The 23713-nt window shown below is 38.3% G+C and overlaps 1 protein-coding gene across 1 annotated transcript in view; it reads right to left on the bottom strand.

Annotated features, from left to right (window-relative positions):
* AGBL3 (AGBL carboxypeptidase 3) overlaps positions 1-15701 on the bottom strand; it is a gene marked incomplete at its 3' end in the record, with an annotated part of 74558 nt that extends 58857 nt beyond the window's left edge. Inside the window, 8 exon segments of the mRNA XM_079711508.1 lie at positions 7377-7443; positions 8171-8283; positions 8487-8587; positions 9801-9927; positions 11066-11228; positions 15070-15454; positions 15457-15566; positions 15568-15701. Of these exon segments, the coding sequence (XP_079567634.1) occupies positions 7377-7443; positions 8171-8283; positions 8487-8587; positions 9801-9927; positions 11066-11228; positions 15070-15454; positions 15457-15566; positions 15568-15686 (1185 nt within the window). The 5' untranslated portion in view covers positions 15687-15701.
* Positions 15702-23713: the final 8012 nt, after the last annotated feature.

Below are 23713 nucleotides of genomic sequence, written 5' to 3'. Positions count from 1 at the left end.
ATAGACATTTCTCCAAAGAAAATATATGAATGGCCAATAGGCTAAATAGATGCTCAATATCACTAATCATTAGGGAAATGCAAATCAAAGCCATAGTGAGATATCATCTCACACCTGTTAGAATGGCCATTATTAAAAAAAAAAAAAAAAACCCAGAAAATAACAAGTACTGTCAAGCATGTAGAAAAATCAGAGCCTGTGTGCACTGTTGGTGGGAATGTAAAATGGTATAGCTGCTGTGAAAAACAGTACGGAGGTTCCTCAAAAAATTTAAAGTAGAATTACCATATGATCCAGCAGTTTCATTTTAGGGTATATAACCAAGAGAATGAAAAGCAACGTCTTAAAGAGACATCTGTACAATCAGGTACATAGCAGCATTATTCACAATAGCTAAAATATGGAAGCAACCCTAGTGTCCATTGATGGAAGAATGGATTAGCAAAATGTGGTATAAACATACAATAGAATATTATTCAGCCTCATAAAGGAAAGAAATTCTGAAATATGCTACAACATGAGGACATTATGCTAGATGAAATAAACCAATCACAAAAAGACAAATACTGTATGATTCTAGTTATATGAGGTACTTAGTGTAGTCAAAATCATGAAGCAAGAAAGTATACAGTGGTTTCCAAGGGCCGGGGGAGCAGAGAATGGGGAGTTATTAATGGGTATAGAGTTTCAGTTTTTGAAGATGACAGGAGTTACAGGATGGTGGTGATGGTTGTACAACAATGTGAATGTACTTAATACCACTGAAGTGTACACTTAAAAATGGCTAAGATGGTAAATGTTATGTGTATTTTTACTACAATAAAAGAATCAAACTCTATATTTTTGAGGGGGCTACTGGAAAAGAGGGTATCTACCAGACTTACAGTTGTGAGAATGTGAGGCTGGAATTCCATTTCGCCAGCAGGAGAGGAGAGTCTGAGAATGGAACCAACCCAGAAGAGGCAGAAATGACATTAAAATGGGGAAAAAACTTTGAATCCTAGTGATATCCTTTGAGCCCCTTATTTAAGCCATGGCTAAAGCCAGTCTTGTCCCTAGACTTTTTCCCTTACTAAGCCAACCAATTCCCCTTTTAGCTAAGCCTTTTTTTTTCTTTTTTTTTTGCGGTACGCGGGCCTCTCACTGTTGTGGCCTCTCCCGTTGCGGAGCACAGGCTCCGGACGCGCAGGCTCAGTAGCCATGGCTCACGGGCCCAGCCGCTCCTCAGCGTGTGGGATCTTCCCGGACCGGGGCACGAACCCGTGTCCCCTACATCGGCAGGCGGACTCTCAACCACTGCACCACCAGGGAAGCCCAGCTAAGCCATTTTTTTTTGAAGAGTTTTTTGTTCCTTGCAGTGGATGGAGTCCTGATACATACCTTCAGAACATGATTTAGTAGGAAGAGAAGAAAATAGTCCCCATGTCAGTAAGTGGAAGCTCCATCTTCAGTTGCTCAGGCCTGGAATTCTGGAGACCTCTAGCTCTCCTTTTTATTGTTCAAACTCACACCCAAGCCATCAGCAAATTCTCTAGACTCTGTCAGATATACCTAAAATCTGATCACTTCTCATCCTCTCTACGGCTACCACCTTGGTCCAGCCACCACTTTTTCTTGCCTGGATAACTGCAATAGCCCTTTAAATGGTCTCCCCTTGTGGTTCATCATTCTACTCTCAAAACAACAGCCAAAGTGACCTTGCTGACACTTAAAGCACATCATGTCACTCCTCTGACCAAAACTCTCCAGACTCACTCAGAGTAAAAAGTGAAGTCCTAAGGCAGGTTTTACATGATTTGTCCCCCTCAACTTCCAACACCTATCTCACTTTATCTCTTACCACTGTTCTCCTTTTTCAGTCTTCTCTACCCAAATTAGCCTCCTTGGTCTTCCTAGAAGATGACAGACATGCTCCTTTCTCATGGCCTTTGCACTTCTAGTACCTACCCTGGGAATAGATCCCCCTGGATTGTTCCCAAATTTTTACCCTTCCTATTCCATTGATGTTAGATTTGGATATATGACTTGATTTAGCCAGTGGAATGAGAAACAGGGACTTTAAACATACTTTCATGGTTTGGCATGCCCTCCTGAACTCTTGTGATTTACCATGAGCAGAATGTACCCTAACTGGCTGCTGGTCTTGGGGTGGGAGGAGGAAGAAACAGAGAATAGATCTGAAACAACCCACAGTCTGGATATAAGTTCAACTGATCCTCTATTAGCCCAGTAGAGCCATAGATGATCCATGAACAGGAAAATAGGTATTTGCTATTATAAGCTACTGAGATTCTGAGAATTTTGTTTTAATGAATAAAGTATGAATAGTGTTGAAACTGATACCTAGAAATAGAATGCTGTCCTAATAAAAACCTAAATTATGTGGCAGTGATTTGCTTTGTGACTGAATAACAACAGGTGGTTATAGGAACCTAGAAAAATAGTGACACAAGTTATGTAGAGGTGATACATTTAGTAAAACTATCTTCTGTGACAGTGTGAAAGACAGAAAATGTACCTAACAGAACTGAGTCATTGGGCAAAGAGATTTTGAGGCAGAAAGTTTAGACTATGAGTTGGTTGTTGCTAGCTTTATTTGATAAGGTGTGCTACAAAAAAGAAATCAGCTCAAAAAATGTGGATTAAAAAAAACTGAATTGAGAGGGAAAACAGAGCCCCAAATTCTAGAATTTGTAGGTTGGCTTCAACATAGCCTTGAGGCAAAGGTCAAATCAAAGTAATGGCTTTTACATCTGTGGTAGACAATCTCTAAGATGACCTCTAATGATCCCCATCTTTTAGTATTCATACCCTTCTGTAATCCTAGGTCACTGGGCTAAACCTAGTGACTTACTTCTACTGAATGGTATATGGCAAAAGTAATGGGATTCTGCTTCTGACTCTGCTTCTGAATGGGATTAGGCTACCTTCACTGCAGTCTTTTCAGAGACCTTAGATAAAGGAACCCAGATAAGCCACTTCTGGATTCCTGACCCACGGGAACTATGTAATAAATGTTTGTTGTTTAAAGCTGCTAAGATTTGGGGTAATTAGTTACTCAGCAATAGAAAATGAATACAACATCTGTCTTGGTCCATTCACCTGCTGTAACAGAATACCTCCGACTGTGTGGCTAACAAATAAGGGACATTTATTTCTCATAGTTCTGGAGGCTGGAAGGTTGAGAGGAGGGTGCCAGTATGGTCAGATGAGAGCTTTCCTTTGGGTTGTAGACTGATTGTTGTACCCTCACAAGGCAGAAGGGGCTAGGGATCTCTCTGGAGCCTCTTTTATAAGGCACTAATCCCATTCAGAGGGCTCTGCCCTCATGACATAATCACCTCCCAAAGGCCCCACCTTCTTGTACCATAATATGGGGCATTATAATTTCAACATATGACTTCTGGGGGACAGAAATATCTAGACCATAGCATTCCACCCCTATTCCCCTCAGATTCATGTCATTCTCACATGCAAAATTCATTCATCCCATCCCAACAACCCCTAACGTCTTAACTAATTCCAGCATCAACTCTAAACTCCAAAGTCTATCTCAATAACGTCTAAATCAGATATGGATGAGACTCAAAATATGATTCATCCTGAGGTAAATTTCCTGTCCAGTTGTGAACCCATGAAACCAATCAAGTTATGTGCTTCCAAAATACAACTGTGGGACAGGCATAGGATAAGACATTCCCATTGCAAAAGGGAGAAAAAGGAAAGAAGGATGGGGGATGGGTCCCAAGCAAGCTCAAAACCTAGTAAAGTAGATTCAGTGAGACCTTAATGGTCATGAATAACCCTCTTGCCCCAGTGCTCTGCCTTCTGGACCCACTGGGGTGGCAGTAGCAGGCCAACAGCTTGGCAGGGTGCTACTCATGCCTGGCTCTCTGTCCAGACTCTGCCCACACCACAGTGCACAGCTCCAGGCGGCTCACCTCCATGGCCTCTATTGGAAGCCGTGATGATCTCTTAGTCACCTTCAGGGCTTTTTAAAATTTGTCTTCATGACACAAACAGATGGAAAGATATACTGTGTTCTTAGATTAGAAGAATTAATATTGTTAAAATGACCACACTACCCAAGGCAATCTACAGATTCAGTGCAACCCCTATCAAAATACCAATGGCATTTTTCACAGAACTAGAACAAATATTTAAAAAATTTGTATGGAAACATGAAAAACCCAATAGCCAAAACAATCTTGAGAAAGAATAACAGAGCTGGAGGAATCACACTCCCTGACTTCAGACTATACTACAAAGCCACAGTAATGAAAACAGTATGGTACTAGCACAAAAACAAACACATACATCAATGGAAAAGAATAGAGAGCCCAGAAATAAACCCACACACTTATGCTCAATTAATCTATGACAAAGGAGGCAAGAATATACAATGGAGAAAAGAATCTCTTCACCAAGTGGGGGTGGGAAAACTGGACAGCTACATGTAAAAGAATGAAATTAGAACATTCACTAATACCATATACAAAAGTAAAGTCAAAATGGATTAGAGACCTAAATGTAAGACTGGAAACCATAAAACTCCTAGAGGAAAGCATAGGCAGAACACTGACATGAAATGTAGCAATATTTTTTGGATCTATCTCTTAAAGCAAAGGAACTAAAAGCAAAAATAAACAAATGGGACCTATTTAAACTTAAAATCTTTTGCACAGCAAAGGAAACCATAAAACAAAAAGCCTACTGAATGGGAGAAAATATTTGCAAATGATACGATTGATAAAGGGTTAACATCCAACATATATAAACCGCTCATATGACTCAACATCAAAAAAACAAACAACCCGGGACTTCCCTGGTGGCCCAGTGGTTAAGACTCCACACTTCTACACAGGGGGCACGGGTTCAATCCCTGGTCGGGTAACTAAGATCCCACATGCCACACAACCAAAAAAGAAAGAAAGAAAGAAAAAGAACAAGCAAACAAAAATCCAAGCAACCCAGTTAAAAAATGGGCAGAAGAACTGAAGAGACATTTTTCCAAAGAGAAAATGCAGATGGCCAACAGGTACATGAAAAGATGTTCAACACTGCTAATCATTAGGAAAATGCAAATCAAAACCACAATGAGATATCACCTCACACCTGTCAGAATGTCTATCGTCAAAAAGAACACGAATAGGGCTTCCCTGGTGGCGCAGTGGTTGAGAGTCCGCCTGCCGATGCAGGGGACACGGGTTCGTGCCCCGGTCCGGGAAGATCCCACATGCCGCAGAGCGGCTAGGCCCGTGAGCCATGGCCGCTGAGCCTGCACATCCGGAGCCTGTGCTCCGCAACGGGAGAGGCCACAACAGTGAGAGGCCCGCGTACTGAAAAACAAACAAACAAACAAAACACGAATAACAAATGATGGCGAGAATGTGGAGAAAAGGGAACCCTCATACACTATTGGTGAGAATGTAAATTGGTGGATCCACTATGGAAAACAGTATGGAGGTTTCTCAAAAATAGAACTACCATATGACCCAGCAATTCCACTCCTGGGTATATATCTGAAAAAAACAAGACCCCTCATTTGAAAAGATACATCCATCCCAATGTTCACAGCAGCGTTATTTACAATTGCCAAGATATGGAAGCAACCTAAGGAAGTGTCCGTTAACAGATGAATGGATAAAGATGACATGTATGTATGTGTGTGTGTGTGTGTATATATATATATATATATACACACACACACACATACACACAATGGAATACTACTCAGCCAAAAAAAAGAATGAAATTTTGCCATTTGCAGCAACATGGATGGACTTGAAGGGTATTATGATAAGTGAAATAAGTCAGAAAAACAAATACTGAATGATATCACTTATATGTGAAATCTAAAAAATACAACAAACTAGTGAATATAACAAAAAAGAAGCACACTCACAGATACAGAGAACTAGTGGTTACCAGTGGGAAGAGGTAAGTGGGGAGGGGCAATACAGGGGTGGGGAATTAAGAGGTACAAACTATTATGTGTAAAATAAGCTACAAGGATAATTGTACAACATGGGGAATATAGCCAATATTTTATAATAACTATAAATGGAGTGTAACATTTAAAAATTGTGGCTCTCCCCTTCAGTTCAAACTGGCAGTTTTCCTGCTGGGGTGGCTGATTAGTTCCATGGTTCATACCCACACTCATCTCCTTATCAAATGGTTGGTCCTCCACACACTTAACTGTTCTATTCTGAACACACATTCTCATTCTTTGGATTATGGATGGGCTGAGAATTTTCCAAACTTCAGTGTTCTGGGTCCTTTTTGCTTAACAATTCCTTCTTCAGTTCATTTATCTCTTCTTGAATTTAACTGTATGCAGTCAGGAGGAACCAAGCCACTCCTTCAACACTTTGCTTAGATATGTCCTCAGCTAAATATACAATTTTATCACTCACAAGTTCTACCTTGCACAAAACACTAGAACACAAACACAATTCAGCCAAGTTCTTTACCATTTTATAGCATGAGCTCTCTCCACAATCACCTGCAGAAGTCCTTTCATGGCAATATCAGCATTTTCTAACATGTACCAATAGAGTACTGTCTTAGCTTGTCTTAGTCACCTCCTAACACCGTCACACTGGAGGTCAGGGTTGGGGCGGGGGCACAAACATTCAGTACTAATACCACCTAAACTCCCTAATCCTCCTGCTCTTATCTCCTCCTTGGGCACTTCTGATCATCTAACACATCATATATTTTACTTACCAACTAGAATATAAGTTACAGAGAGAGGGATTTTTGTCTTGTTTTGTTCACTGCTCTATTCCCAAGCACATAGTTGGAGCTCAGTACGTAGTTGTTAAATGAATGAATGAATGAATGAATATAGGACTAGCAGTCAGGTGATGTATGTTATGCTACCAACTCTCAATAACAAGCAGTGTGGCTTTTTTTTTTTTTTTTTTTGCGGTGCACAGGCCTCTCACTGCTGCGGCCTCTCCCGTTGCGGAGCACAGGCTCCGGATGCGCAGGCTCAGCGGACATGGCTCACGGGCCCAGCCGCTCCGCAGCACGTGGGATCCTCCTGGACCGGGGCACGAACCTGCATCCCCTGCACCAGCAGGCGGACTCTCAACCACGGCGCCACCAGGGAAGCCCGCGGTGTGGCTTTTGAAATGTAATTTAATCTCTCTGGATCATAACTGTTCTCATCAATAAGCAAGAATATTAAAAAACCCTAAGGTTAGAAAATTCTATGATTTAAGGATATGGTACATAGTAAGAAAATAACAATTATGATGTACAATAATTATACAACTGCAAACTTTTTTTTTGCCTGATTGTTAGTCATAATAAGAAGAGTACTTATTTGGCATATTCATATCATAGGCAGAAATTTTCAATCGTACCTGAGAACTTAACTTGAGAAGATCAGTCTGAGAGTCATTGGATTCTGAACTGTCAGAGCCATGGCTACTACAAAAAATAATAAATTATTTTAATTTACAGAATGTTTTGGTGGTATTTTAAGATTACAACTGTTACTTTTACTTTATTATCTTACTGGAATGGTAGAAATAGTTCTAATTATAAGAAAAATGTTTACAAAGGTGGTATAGATGTTTGGTAGTTCTAGGCATTATGAGAGTATTAGAAGAATGATGACTGAAATTGATTGGAACACGTCAAATATAAACAAATCTATGAGTTCAAAATGATACTCTCTATCTGCAAACAATACAGGGGCACTAACTCAAAGTCTGAAAATTTATAAATAAAGGGGAAGAATCAAACATTTGTTCTGCTTTTCCTATAGGAACTGCACTAAAGTTAGCACCTTCCTTCTTCCAATAACATTCCCTTGGCATTAAATTTTGCACTTATTATTCACTAACTTAGATTATTTATATGGCATCTCTATAAGTGTGTCAGTTCTCTGTGGGTAATGACAGCATTAAAAACAATTTGAATATGTCTTTCATACACAGTACATAGTGGGTGCTCAATTAATATCATCTAAATAAATGAATAAATGAAGTCTTGATGAGGTCTGGCTAAAGTAATGTGCATGGGAAAAATTTTCCTCCACCTATAGCCAGGATTTTCAGTACAGACTGAAAATTATATCCTCATATTATTATAAAGAGCATAGTATCAGTAGAACAGCACAGCAAATTACATTACTACCACCATCTTGACTTACCTAGACTCTAGATCCAATGTAATTTCTTTCAGAGAAGTATCTGAATCATCAAGGACTTCTTCCAAGTTTATATGTTTTTCCATTTCTTCTAATTCTTTCAGGCACTGATAATACTAGGGGGAAATGATAGATGAGTTAATTATAAAATAACTATTTCCTAATTAAACTGAATATTTATAGATACCTGGAACATCAAGTACAAAAAACACTGAACACTGTCAGGATATTAAAAGGAACAAACTGCTGTAGGCCCATAGGCAGGTTATGTTATCTGAGAGACTGGAGTCTGATGTATCATCAAATGGACTTGACTTACCTTGGTTTGGTCTGGATCACAGTTGTCCAAGAGAGAATCACAAAAATGATACCCCATCGACTCCAAGTCTTTTGTGTTGAAATGAGTGCCTCTTTTATTACCTAAAACATCAATAAGTTTAGCCACCCTTGAGGATGACTTAAACATTTCTTCTTAGCAGGTAGGCCTAAGTTGCCCAACCAAGTGTAAACAAAACATCTGATATGATTCCATATTCTGTCCTTTGGATTTTCTACACTGGGACAGGTCACTTAACAGCTTATTGCTTTCCCTCCACCACCTGGACCAAAGGTGACTTAATACAGATTAGTCTATGTTGCAAAGCAGAAGAAAATTCAGTAAGAAAGTTATGGAATACTTGGTTACCAGTTATAAGCACCCTAGTTATCACTTAGAGAAAAACCTGGGTAAATATTTTAATGTTTTCATCATCATTAATAGTGTTATAAGAATTTCAAGGTGCTTTAAAAACTAGCCAGGGGCTTCCCTGGTGGCACAGTGGTTGAGAGTCCGCCTGCCAATGCAGGGGACACGGGTTCGTGCCCTGGTCCGGGAGGATCGCACATGCCGTGGAGCGGCTGGGCCCATGGGCCATGGCCGCTGAGCCCTGCGCGTCTGGAGCCGGTGCTCCGCAGCGGGAGAGGCCACAGCAGTGAGAGGCCCGCGTACCACAAAAAAAAAACACACAAAAAACTAGCCAGAAGTTACAAGTGTGGATTTCCAATGCTTTCCTTTGAGTTGACACATTTTCTAATGTGACAATTACCTTAACATGGGGCATTCTAAGGATAATGTTAAATGTGACTAAAAGCTTTCTTAAATGGAACTAGGGCACACTTTTTAGTTCAAGGAACCAATTAAAATACAAATTGACAAAAAACAAAAACAAAGCCCAGTCTAAGTTTGCCTTAAAAATGGCAAATCTACTAAAGATATTTCTATTCTGATATTTTAATTATGAGCATTGCTTTTTCTTGAAATCATTAGAGTCATCTGTAGGAACCCCTTCTAAAACAAAAACCCTAAACAAGCAATTAAAGATTAGTTCATGAAACAACCAATTAGTTCATGAAACAACCAATTAGGTATTCTGTGTATGTGCTATAACTTCCTTTTCTAAACAAAGGAAAATGATGACAGATATATATAGTGGGAGTCTGTTTATTCATCCTATTTATAGAATTGATTAGATATCAGTATGTATCTAAGTCGAAGAAAGTGCTCACTATCCAGCTGCCTACACTTAATCTTACATTAAAAACGTCTCTTTGGTTTAAAGCTCTGACAGTCATGAATGAGGACACTTGATCTTACCCAGAGTAGATCCACAAAAAGTGGCCTCCATGGTAAAGCTGTTCCTGATTCCCATTTTCCACATTACCACCCTTCCTATTCCCTCTTTGCTCTTCTGAATATTAAACTTGCAAGCTGAGAATGAAAACTGAAAAGACACAAATAAAAATGAGACCCATTGCTTTTCTAATCACAATGTCTTTCATAGGAAGTAAGGTTGGAAATGAAAAAGTAGTTGTGCAAAAGCAATAATTCTCTCTAAAGCTTTGGGACGTTTTATATCCTGACCAATGAAAATAACTCATTTTAAGGATGACATATTTACATTTCTGAGAATTATAGACTTAAATTCTGAAATAAATTTTATTTTTTATCTATATATAACATGCATTCAAAACCAGCTGATGAATTCTTGATAGTGTTGACTTTAAAAGGCTATAGGAAGGAGCCTAAACATGTTTAGGAATGAAGATCAGTGTTGTAGATTTTCAGAACTGAATAAAGATGCTTTATTATCACATGAAAGATAATTTGAAAGTTGCCCTGAAGGACTGTTATAACATCAGTATCTACAATGAGTTTTTGTAATTTAATTACAATTTAAAAAATTTACTTTGTGTTCCATTCTGTGAATTTTAACACATGTATAGGTTTGTGTAAACACTACCACAAATCAGGATATAGGACAATTCCATCACCTCTTAAAAACTCCCTTGTGCCATCCCTTTGCAGTCACAAGTATTTCACTTATTTTGGAGTGATGGTAAATGATATTCTTTTAAATTTTGGTTTCCAGTTGTTCATTGTGAGTATATAGAACTGCAGTTGGTTTTTGTGGGTCGACCTTGTATCCTATGACACTGCTAAACTCACTTAAGTTCTAGGAGTTTCTGTGGATTGTATGGGTTTTCTATGAACACAATCACGCCTGCCTTTCCAATCTGTCTGCCTTTTATTTCTTTTTCTTCCCTTATTGCACTTGTTAGAACCTCCAGTATAAGGCTGAATTGAAGCGGTAAAAGTGGATATTCTTGCCTTGTTCCTGACCTCAGAAGGAAAACAATCAGTCTTTTATCATTAAGTATGGTGGTAGGATATTGGGCATTTTTTTTCATATCTCAAATTACTGGTCATTAAACATTTCACACTGTTGCTTTCTTATGGTCAATTGTATAAACCAATCAGAATAACTAAATAAAAAAGTTTACTGACTAAGATTATCCATTTTGCTGTCTTGCATGGGCAACATGTAGTAAAGGAAAAGTCAAAATATTAAAGGTGCTTACGTTATCTGGACAATTTTTGCTCAGCCTAAGTGGAAAGATTCGTTGCTGTAAGTATAATGCTTTACATCTGTCACTATCATCACAGCCATACATGAAGATGTTCTCTTTCTTACTATGGCCATGAAGGTCACCATACAAAATAACCTCTCGTTTCTCCATCAATCTACAAAGAAGAAAAAGAACAAGTTACTACATTTTACCTCTGCATTTTTCTTCTATGGCTGTAATTATGGATTAACAAGTCTAATATCCAAATAAATAGAATTTCTTATATCCTAGTTTTCAGTTTCTTTTCTTACCTTTTATGATTATTAACATATAATTCTTTAAACACCTACAATAAGTTCCTATTAATTGTATATAAAATATGAATGTTTTAGCCTTCCAGTATAAGGACAAAATTTACCTTACTCCCAAGACTTTCTCCAAGAGGATCTCTCTGCTTTTTTGATTGTTTTTTGTTGTTGTACACAGAAAACAGCTCACTCTTATCTTTGCCTTTTAGCTCTCACATAGATTCTTTCTGACTGAAGTATCTTCTGTCTTCATCTTTGTAAATGCAAATACTACCCCTTACCCCTCAACACCAACCTCACGTCTCACTTCCTCTCTCACTAGTCAAGCCCACAGACTTTTCTTTTTTGAACTCCTGTAGCACTTAATGTTGATACCATTTACTTGGCACTTGCCCAGGTAAGTTTTCATATTTTTGATATTTAATCTTGTTATGGATAGGGAATGCTTCAAAACATCTAAAACAGTGCTATGCACACAAGGTCCAAAATATGTGTTAAAAATTGAGTGCCTGACGACTTAGTGCTGAAGCCAATTAATATTTAACCTTTGAGTAATGTGGTGAGTAAATATCATTTTGAGAAAAATAGTACCAAAGTTTGAATTGATTGTTTTTCTGGTAAATTTCTAATAAATAATTTAAAGAAATCATTTTTCAAGGGCACAATTCTTAGCCTGCATAATTTAGGCATTCAATGAATATTAAAGTAATAAAAAATAAGTCCCCCAAACTGGTTGATGAAAATAACTAGTAGAGAGGCTTTCAAAAGGTGAAAAAGTGGTGGTGTTAAGGTGGTAGGATTACTGGCATTTTTGCCTTTATTTTCATATTTCCAAACTTCATATAGCATTATTATATTACTTAAATAACTGAAATTAAATATACTGTTTGTTATATCTGGAAGAATAAATACCAAATGTTAATAATTTATAGTAACATGAAATGTAATACTTTTATAACAAAATGTTAAATCCTAAAATCTAAATATTCAAAGTGTAGCTTCTATCCAAAACAATACTTGTTTAAACTATAGTGAAATCCCAAGCTGAACTCTGTTACATGTATTAATTTATTGCCCTTTTTCATTTGATGACCAGTAAATTCTAACTGATAACATAAAATTGACATAAAGTCACCAAATGATCATTACAAGTTTTTAGGAAGAGGACTAGATTATAAAGTAAGACTATCAAGTTAGCTCCTTAAATGAGATATGCTGTATATATATATATATATATATATATATATATATATATATATTTTTTTTTTTTTAGCGGTGCGCGGGCCTCTAGCTGTTGTGGCCTCTCCCGTTGCAGAGCACAGGCTCCGGATGTGCAGGCTCAGCGGCCATGGCTCACGGGCCCAGCCGCTCCGCGGCATGTGGGATCTTCCCGGACCGGGGCACGAACCCGTGTCCCCTGCATCGGCAGGCGGACTCTCAACCACTGCGCCACCAGGGAAGCCCCTATGCTGTACATTTTTAACCATTTCCCCAGTTTTAATGAACATTTGGTTTCTTATAAGTGAGTCAAAAGAAACCGCTAAGTAATTAAATCCCAAAGAAATGTTACTACTTTTGAAGTCAAACAGCATAATAGGGTCTCTCATCTTACACTAATTTAAATCACTTTAGAAACAGTTGGGATTTCTTTCTTAGCCACAGTTAAGATATTCTAAGTACCTTACACTAAGTATCCTATATTAAAAGCTACTCTCTATTGTTCTCAAATACTTTAAATATATTTAGTCTTAGACATACTTACAGCCTCTCACCTTTCCACATGTATGTGACTGACTTTTATTCTATTTATCTGCCTATGATTAATTAATTGCATTAAAGTAGTTCTCTTTCTTAGAAGTCTTTCTGAAACTTATTGAATAGATTCCTGCCTTAACCTTCTTATGAGGCAATTTAAGAAGAACAAAGACATATAAAATATCTTCCACAGAGACAAGTCAAAGGGCCTTGGCCTGTAATCTATCTTGTGTTGGTCAGGCACCCTTAATGTCAAAGAGCATTAAGTAGATATTATAAATACTCTAATGGGCATCCCATCAGCTCCCTTTCTATTAAAAAATAAATAAACTTTAAATTTTGGAATAACTTTAGATTTACACAAAACTGGCAAAATAGTAGAGTTTCCATATATCTACCGCTCATCCAGTTTCCCCTACTGTTAACATATTACATAACCATGGCACATTGTCAAAAACTAAGGAACCAATGTTGGTACGTTACTATTAAACTCCCAACCTTATTTGGATTTCACTAGTTTTCCCAATAATGTCCTTTTTCTGTCCCAGAATCCAATCTAGGATACCACATTGCATTTACTCAGCTCTCTTTTCATTGTGTGCCATCCCCAGGAAAATAAGTAAGTTACAGGTTACTCTTTATGACTTAAATATTTCCCAAATAATTTCAGAGAATCCTGAAGTCCACATTTGTGAGGGGTATAAAACAAGAGTTTTTACTCATTTTTCTGGGGATCTGCACTTCACTCCCCTTGTGTCTATAAAGATAAAAGGATTAACATGAAAGTTGAGGCTGAATTAAGTAACTAGAGCCGTGCTGGGTGCTCCTGAAGCCTGTCAGCTCCTCTGAGGGACTGGAGGTATCTTTGAGGTCCTCCTCCTTGAAACAGGGCTCTTATGCTTTTACTAGGGGCCCTGATGACAGAGCTGGATGAGGATATAAACACTCTCTATAATAGTACTTATAATTGTAACATTTGAACAATCCTAAATAGTTTACGAAGAGTTATTACATCTATATCTAATTCATTAACTTTTCTTCTTTTTACATTTGCGGAACCACTGAATACAGTTAGAGCTTCCAATGTTCCAGTAATATTGGGCACTTTATTCTGGGCACTTTAGTAGTAATATTCTCATTTAATCCTCCTGTCTGTGAGGTAAGCATTATTATTCCCACTTTATAGATGAGAAAACTTGAGGTTTGGGTTTGTTTTTAAATTGCTCAAGATCACACAGTTAGCAAATGACATAGCAGGGATTCCAATCTGATATGTTTTCACTCTAGTCTCCACATTCTTAACCAAAAAGGTTAAGAGGATTTGGGTGTTCTTTGACTCCAATAAATCTTTCTACTCTAGCAATGCCTATTCCTGATTGTTATTACTTGAATCTATTAAAGAATTCACCCAGTAATTCAACAAAGCTTTAACTACTATGTGCATTTTACTGTTCTGATTCTTTAGAAAATTTAAAGCTGTTCATTTTTTCCAGGGGCAAATAAGACTATTCATGAAAGTTTAAGTAAGTATGTAACCTATCATCAAAAGACTCATCATAGAGAACTGTATGGTCAACATCGTGCCAGAAGGCTCTGTAGATGTAATTAATTTTCACATAAAAGGGATTCAAGGATCCCAAAATAAACATCAGTGCTACCATTAACTTTAGGAAGAAACCAAATTTTAGGATAGGCAAATTTAACTATACATTTTCACTAAGCCATTAGAATGTTCTAGAGTCTATTTCATTATTTAAAAGAAAGCTAGTGAATGTAGTGGCATAATGCCAGAAAGGTACAGAAGCAGAGTTGGGAAGAATGAGGGAAAAAATTAAGTAGCTATAGTTAAACTATCTTAAGAAAATGTAGAGTGAAATGAGTGGGATTGTGGGAGCAAAATTCTTACTACCAAGTTTACTAAATAAGCATAGGGTAGTTTGATGCTTATTTTACCTACGGATCATGTTCCGGGTATACCAAACAGAAGGAAATGATTCCTTCAGGAGAGATGTATAGTTACGGTTTAAATCCCATCCAGCTAAGGAACACCGATAATTTCCCACAATCACACCATCTGGATTCAGCATGAGTACCACCTTGAAGATGGAAGTGTCCCGGAGCAACTGTGCATCACTTGAGTCTCCTAAAATATAATCTAGGAAGCCCTTCATGATCCAAGAGCTGTTGGTTTCTCCTGGATGTACCCTTACAGTCAAAATCACGGCCTTTCGCTTTCTTAACTCACTGTTCTTCAAGGGGGTAGTAACTGTTAAAACATACACCATGTTCCTAGTAGTTGTGTGGCACAAGACACGTATTTTACAAAGCTTTGTACTGGGTGATTACTGATGCTAGAAAGGTATTCTTGCAGGTTTGTGTAAGTGTATGGATAGCAGTGAGCAAAGTAGCAAGTATCTTTATTGTGTGGAAATTGAAATGTCCATGTAAGAGAAATAATGGCACCCGTCTTGCCCCTGGTTGCTTCTATAATACTTCATTTGGTCTCCTATTCTCTGCCAGCCAATATTATGAGCGTTGGCCTCGTTTTCAGAATAAAACAGTGGGTGCATACCCCGATTATAAAGACTAGCAGGCTTGGTGAAATGGATAATAGTGGATCTGTAGACTATTCCTGCTTGGGTATTAGTGACTTGGAAATAGTACCACTGGGTGTGTTTATTTGTGAACAGGTCAGGGCGCACAGTCAGCTAGTATTCATATTCTGCCCTAAGACAAAAAAAGGAAGGGGAAAAAAAGCACATAAAAATGTAAAAATGACATTCAAGTTTAAATTAAATAATAAATATACAAATAATAAACTATTCACAGAAAGCTTTTTATTTAGGAAACAACATTTATTTAGGCAATGTCCAATAAGCAAGCAATTGCAAAAAATCAAAGTTTTGAAGCTTTCTCTTTTATTGGATGCGAAACTGCTTCTATGTGAATTCTAAAGCCTTTTTATTCCTTTGTAATTCGAGAGAGCACATAAAAAAATGGGCATTTGACAAAAATTATATATGTCAACCCAGTTATGTTTCCTATAAAAGAAGTGATTAAAGAGTTCTTAAGTTTTTAAGAATTCAAGTCCAATGTTTCTTTTTTTACTTCAGACATATATTTCTGTTTTATATTAGATTCTAGCTCTAGGAATCTGAAATACCTATCACTAAGAAAGGTTAAAAATATAAATAAATTACTATGAGCATATGGATTACAAAACTGTAAACTCTGAGAGGACTTTGCATCCCCCATACTTAATCATTGAAGATACTTAAAGGCAAAAATAATTTCATTATTATTTATATATCTAACAATTTTACCTGGTTAATTGTGACTTTTTTTTACCAAGTACTTCCTATTCTATCAGCATTATGCACTTATTGTGTGTGTATATGTGTTTGTGTGTACACAAACAGTGAACTAGGAAATGAATGTTGTAAAACCTTGAGAGCCATTGAATCTAGGTGATGGGTATATGATAGTTAATGTAGAACTAACTGTATTATGCTCTGTACTTAAGTGTATGTTTAAAATTTTTCATAAAAAAATTTTTAAAAAAGAATATCCTTGGATTGCAGGCTTGTTCCCAAGCACGTTTTACAGAACACTCATCTGAAGAACTACTCCGTTAAAAAGTGTGAGAAGCTGTGTGTGTGTGTGTGTGTGCGTGTGCGTGAGACAATTCATATTGGCATACTGAAAATGTACATTACAGAAACCTGTTTAATTCATAGTTCTCAAAATTGTTTGAATCCAGAACCTTCCATACCTACCCCCTTAAAATAATCTCTAAGTAGCATCTATACTTCAAGGAATTATAGTTCAGTGATGGATACTAAAACTAATGTATCTAATACAGGAAATAATAAATAGTTGGTAGTCTACCTCCTCAAATAAAAATAATTAAAACCTACACTTTGACTACCTTCTGTAGATTACCACTCTCAAACCTTGCTTCAAACATCAAAGTATCATCACAGTTATTCACAGGCTGCTTCAAGGGAATACACAAAACAAGGCTCTTTGTAGGCTGATGAGAAACCATAAAGATAACAAGCCATAGCTAAAGTATATAGGCTATTCTGCATAGAGTTTGGAACTACAGTATAACTGAAGTGTCACTAAGGATTATATATTTTAACATAATTTGACACTAGTGTATAGGTTTATGTTGAAATAAGTAAGTCTAAGTATTTAGACTAGAAAAGCAATGCCTGAAATAAATTCATATATTTCTCACAGTAAAAATACTCTACTTCTGGTTATAATGAAGTAATTGGTCCTGACGTCATCTTTTCACTATAAATGACTATAAAACTGGACAAAAAATATGAATTAAATTTTCATGCATTTGGACAACACAAAGACCAGAACTATATATGGTTCTTGAAAGAAGGTAAATACATGAAATAAGCCCATGTTTAATTCTTGTTTTCTTCCTGGGGGTACTTTTTACCTCTTAGGAAGATGGCACTTAAGGATAGCATAACAGTCATGTTGAGCTGAGGAGGCGAGATTGTTGCCTGGGGCTGCTGAAATTGGTACCCTAGGTACCAGAGAGAAGAGCGCTACCTAGAGGGAGGGCTTCAATAGTCTACATGGTGGTTCCCCAGTCCTTGGCTGAAGGCTTGGCTCTACAAGCACAGGATAAGACTAGGGAAGATAGGACAGAGTGCTACTGTGGGACTGAGATACCAGAGGATAAACATTCTAGGATATATTGAAATTCAACCTATCCAGATTACAAGGACTTCACTGAGCACCTCAGGCGTTCAATCGTGACTCTAGAAAGGTTGTATATTAGGCATAAGAACCACATTCAGGAGTAAGGGCCACGACCTAGGACTACGGACAAAATGAAAACAGAACCTGTTTTTATAAAAAAATAAACCAATCCCAAAGGAAGCAAAATGATTTGCCAGCAATTTAGCTGCCTACCAGAAAAAAATTCAGCATAATTTTTAAAAAGAACATAATACAAACTCCTATAACATATCTTTCACAATTTCCCACATATGATAAAAAAAATTATGAAGCATACAGAGAAGAAGGAAATGTGATCAAATAAATATTTAACAGACCCAAAGATAACTCAGATGGTACGATTAACAGAGAAGGACTTTGAATATATATTAAAATACTTAAAGGAAAAGATAGAGATAGTGAATAAACAGATCAAGTAATCTAAAAAAATGTTAAGTATAAAAAGAATGAAATGAAAATTCTAGAAATAAAAAGTACAATAATGGAAATGAAAGATTTACCAGATGGGCTTAAGAGAAACTGAATATTGCAAAGGAAAGACTCCGTGAACTTAAAAACAAATGAATACAATTATCCAAACCCAAGGCCAGAGGAGAAAAAAAGAACAAAGACCCAGTGACATGTGGGAGATAGCTAGAAATCTACCATATGGAATTGGAGTTGGAATTCCAAAGGACAGAAGAGAAAGAATATTATGGAGAAAATATGTGAAGAAATAATGGCTGAAAATTTCTCAAATTTGGAAAAAAACAAGCCTATTAAATTATGGATCTAAGAGGTTCAGCAAACTCCAAGCAGGATAAATATAAACAAATCTAGGCAGGTCACAGTCAAATTGCTGAAAACAGCCAAACAGAAAAAGACACATCACATATAAGGAACAATGATATAAATTATGGCTGACTTTTTACTAAAGAGAACAGATGTCATGAGACAATGGAACAATATCTTTAAAGAAAGAAAAATATTTAAAAGAAAAAAAATGTAAACCCAGAGTTCTATATACTCAGTTGTTTGGGGACTTCCTTCTCCTACAGCTACAGGTTTGGAAACCACTCTGTTGGTCTCTTACCCCTTCAGGCCTAGGAGAAATAATGGTTCTGCTCTACTGACAATTCTATGTTGCTTCACCATCCCTTATTAGTCTCCCTTAATTCTGTCCACCCTTTTGTAAGTTATCCTTTCATTAAAGTTTCTTAAATTACTCTATGTAAGCCATCCACTTCCTGACAAGACCTTGACCGACTCACCTCAACTACTTTAATTTTATATTAGATCTCATTTATGTGTGAAAGTTATGAGGTACATTAGCTGTGTAAATATTTAAAATCAGAGGTGCTTTTCTCACCCCAGTTGCTTAAGAATGCATGAGTATATGATTTCTGTAATTGCTTACTGTATAAGAAGGAATTCCCGTGAATTTCTCTGTTTTGCCAGCTCTTTAAATAAAATACATTTGCTTCCTGGAAGTCATCTTTAATATATAGTCTAAGATATTGGGTTGGCCAAAAAGTTCATTCTGGTTATTCCATAAGATGTGATGGTGAAACTGTACAGGAGTCCCATACTTCCTTACATTGGTGCTTCAGGAGCAGTGCAGTTTAGACTATAGGTTGAGACTTCTATGTTTGATTATTAGCATACTCTATCATGAAGCAGAGATTCTGCATTACCAGAGCTCTCAAGGTGCAATTATTAATCCTGAGTGTTAAGAATACTTTCCTGAGATGTAATCTTAGATGTTATTTGCAATGTGGGATATTTTTCTCTTTTCAAGAATGCAGTCCCAAGAAATGCATCAAATTGGCATAACATGAAAATAAATCACCTGAAAGACTGCATGAAAATGACCTATAGATGGAAAGGGAATGATAGTTGGAGAGCACTCTGCTGGATTTGTGTTTGAAAACTGATGCAAAGCTTGATCCCATCGCAATAAGACTTCATTCTCATGGTCAACATGATGCTTTATCTTAAAGTATGCATAAGCTGCAATATGCACCTTCAAGAACATAATTAGCACTGAATCAACATTTGGATTATTATGTAACCAGACATGTTTGTGGAGTCAGGGACTTCCTGTTAATTTACAATTTCCACTATAAACAGCAGAACAAATATAATTAAGAGATTAGCCCAGGTACCAAGTTATTTTTTATAGCAACATGTCTCACGTACCCACCATCTTCAGCTAGGTAAACCACAGGATCTTCCTTGGAGCTTGGATAAAGGGGTTCTATCTCCAAGCCTGTTGGGATGTACATACGCTCAGGATTAGAAGGGGTCCAATCTGGAGAAAAAGCGAAAACAGGGACCTTCAAGATGGCGGAGGAGTAAGATGTGGAGATCACCTTCCTCCCCACAAATAAATCTACATGTGGAACACCTCCTACAGAACACCTACTGAACGCTGGCAGAAGACCTCAGACTTCCCAAAAGGCAAGAAACTCCCCATGTACCTGAGTAGGGCAAAAGAAAAAAGACAAAAAATAGGGACGGGACCTGCACCTCTGGGAGGGAGCTGTGAAGGAGGAAAGGTTTCCATACACTAGGAAGCCCCTTAACTGGCGGAGACTGGGGGTGGCGGTGGGGGGAGCTTCAGAGTCACAGAGGAGAGCGCAGCAACATGGGTGCAGAGGGCAAAGCGGAGAGATTCCCGCACAGAGGATCCGTGCCGACCGGCACTCACCAGCCCAAGAGGCTTGTCTGCTCATCCGCCAGGGCGGGTGGGGGCTTGGAGCTGAGGCTCGGGCTCCAGAGGTTGGATCCCAGGGAGAGGACTGGGGTTGGCTGTATGAACACAGCCATAAGGGGGCTAATGCGCCACAGCTAGCCAGGAGGGAGTCCGGGAAAAAGTCTGGAGCTGCTGAAGAGGCAAGAGACTTTTTCTTCCCTCTTTGTTTCCTGGTGCGTGAGGAGAGGGGATTCAGAGCGCCGCATAAAGGAGCTCCAGAGACGCGCGCGGGACGCGGCTAAAAGCGCGGACCCCAGAGACGGGCGTGAGACGCTAAGGCTGCTGCTGCAGCCACCAAGAAGCCTGTGTGCAAGCACAGGTCACTATCCACACCTCCTCTCCTGGGAGGCTGTGCGGCCCGCCACTGCCAGGGTCCCGTGATCCAGGGGCAACTTCCCCGATAGAACACACAGCGCACCTCAGGCTCTTAAAATGTCATGTTGGCCTCTGCTGCCGCAGGCTCGCCCTGTATTGCAAACCCCTCCCTGCCCCCTGGCCTGAGTGAGCCAGAGGCCCCTAATCAGCTGCTACTTAAACCCTGTCCTGTCTGAGCAGGAACAGATGCCCTCAGGCGACCTACACACAGAGGCAGGGCGAAATCCAAAGCTGAACCCAAGCTGTGTGAACAAAGAAGAGAAAGGGAAATCTCTCCCAGCAGCCTCAGGAGCAGTGGATAAAATCTCCACAATCAACTTGATGTACCCTGCAACTGTGGAATACCTGAATAGACAACAAATCATCCCAAAATTGAGGCAGTGGGCTTTGGGAGCAACTGTAGACTTGGGGTTTGCTTTCTGCATCTAATTTGTTTCTGGTTTTATGTTTATCTTAGTTTAATATTTAGAGCTTATTGTCATTGGTAGATTTATTTATTGATTTGGTTGCACTCTTCCTTTTTTTAAAATGTATATATATATTTTTTCTTTTTTTCTTTTTGTGACTGTGTATGTGTATGTTTCTTTGTGTGATTTTGTCTGTATAGCTTTGCTTTTACCATTTGTCCTAGGGTTGTCTGTTATTTTTTTTTCTTGGTAGTTTTTAGCACTTGTTATCATTGGTGGATTTGTTTTTTGGTTTGCTTGCTCCCTTCTTTATTTTTATTACTTTTGTTTTTACTATTTATTTTTTATTTTAATAACTTTATTTTGTTTTACTTTCTTTCTTTTTTTTTCCCTCCCTTTCCTCCCTTTTCATCTGAGCCGATTGACTGACAGGGTCGTGGTGCTCTGGCTGGGTGTCAGACCTGAGCTGAGTTCAGGATACTGGTCTACCAGAGACCTCCCTGCCCCACATAATATCAAATGGTGAAAGCTCTCCCAGAGATCTCGTTCTCAACGCTAAGACCTTGCTCCACTCAACGACCAGCAAGCTACAGTGCTGGACACCCCATGCCAAACAACTAGCAAGACAGGAACACAACCCCACCCATTAGCAGAGAGGCTGCCTAAAATCATAATAAGTTCACAGACACCCTAAAACACACGACCAGATGTGGTCCTGTCCACCAGACAGGTAAAATCCAGCCTCATCCACCAGAATACAGGCACCAGTCCCCTCCACCAGGAAACCTACATAACCCACTGAACCAACCTTACCCACTGGGGTTAGAAACCAAAAACAACGGGAACTAGGAACCTGCAGCCTGAAAAAAGAAGACCCCAAACACAGTAAGTTAAGCAAAATGAGAAGACAGAGAAACACAGCAGATGAAGGAGCAAGGCAAAAACCCACCAGATGAAACAAATGAAGAGGAAATAGGCAGTTTACCTGAAAAAGAATTCAGAGTAATGATAGTAAAGATGATCCAAAATCTTGGAAAAAGATGGAGAAAATACAAGAAACGTTTAACAAGGAACTAAAAGAACTAAAGAGCAAACAATGATGAACAACACAATAAATGATATTAAAAATTCTCTAGAAGGAATCAATAGCAGAATAACTGAGGCAGAAGAACAGATAAGTCACCTGGAAGAAAAAAACAGTGGAAATAACTACTGCAGGGCAGAATAAAGAAAAAAATGAAAAGAATTGAGGACAGTCTCAGAGACATCTGGGATAACATTAAATGCACAAACCTTCGAATTATAGGGGTCCCAGAAGAGAAAAGAAAAAAAAAATGAACTAAGAAAATATTTGAAGAGATTATAGTTCAAAACTTCCCTAATGTGGGAAAGGAAATAATCAACTCCAGGAAGCTCAGAGAGTCCCACAGAGTGTAAATCCAAGGAGAAACAGACCAAAACACATATTAATCAAACTATCAAAAATTAAATACAAAGAAAAAATATTAAAAGCAACAAGCAAAAAGCAACAAATAACATACAAGGGAATCCCCATAAGGTTAACAGCTAATCTTTCAGCAGACTCTGCAAGCCAGAAGGGAGTGGCAGGACGTATTTAAAGTGATGAAACAGAAAAAACTACAACCAAGAATACTCTACCCAGCAAGGATCTCATTCACATTTGACAGAGAAATTAAAACCTTTACAGAGGTCTTCCCTGGTGGTGCAGTGGATAAGAATCCACCTGCCAATGCAGGACACATGGGTTCGAGCCCTGGTCCAAAAAGATCCCACATGCCACGGAGCAACTAAGCCCATGCGCCACAACTATTAAGCCTGTGCTCTTGAGCCCACGAGCCACAACTACAGAAGCCCACGCAACTAGAGCCCGTACTCTGCAACAAGAGAAGCCACTGCAATGAGAAGCCTGCGCACCACAACGAAGAGTAGCCCGGGCTCGCCACAACTAGAGATAGCCTGTGTATAGCAATGAAGACCCAATGCAGCCAAAAATAAATTCAAAAAAACTTTTACGGAAAAGCAAAAGCTCTTTAAGAGAATTCAGCACCACCAAATCAGCTTTACAACAAATGCTAAAGGAACTTCTCTAAGCATGAACACGAGAGAAGGAAAAGACCTACAAAAACAAACCCAAAACAAGTAAGAAAATGGTAATAGGAACACACACATCGATAATTACCTTAAGTGTAAATGGAGTAAATGATCCAACCAAAAGACACAGACACTGAATGGATACAAACACAAGACCCGTATATATGCTGTCTACAAGAGACCCACTTCAGACCTAGGGACA

Source organism: Hyperoodon ampullatus (genome assembly GCF_949752795.1).
Source record: "Hyperoodon ampullatus genome assembly, chromosome: 9".
Taxonomy (NCBI): domain Eukaryota; kingdom Metazoa; phylum Chordata; class Mammalia; order Artiodactyla; family Ziphiidae; genus Hyperoodon; species Hyperoodon ampullatus.
The sequence above is the reverse complement of the archived record's forward strand: the minus strand, read 5'-3'. Positions and strand labels throughout refer to the sequence as shown.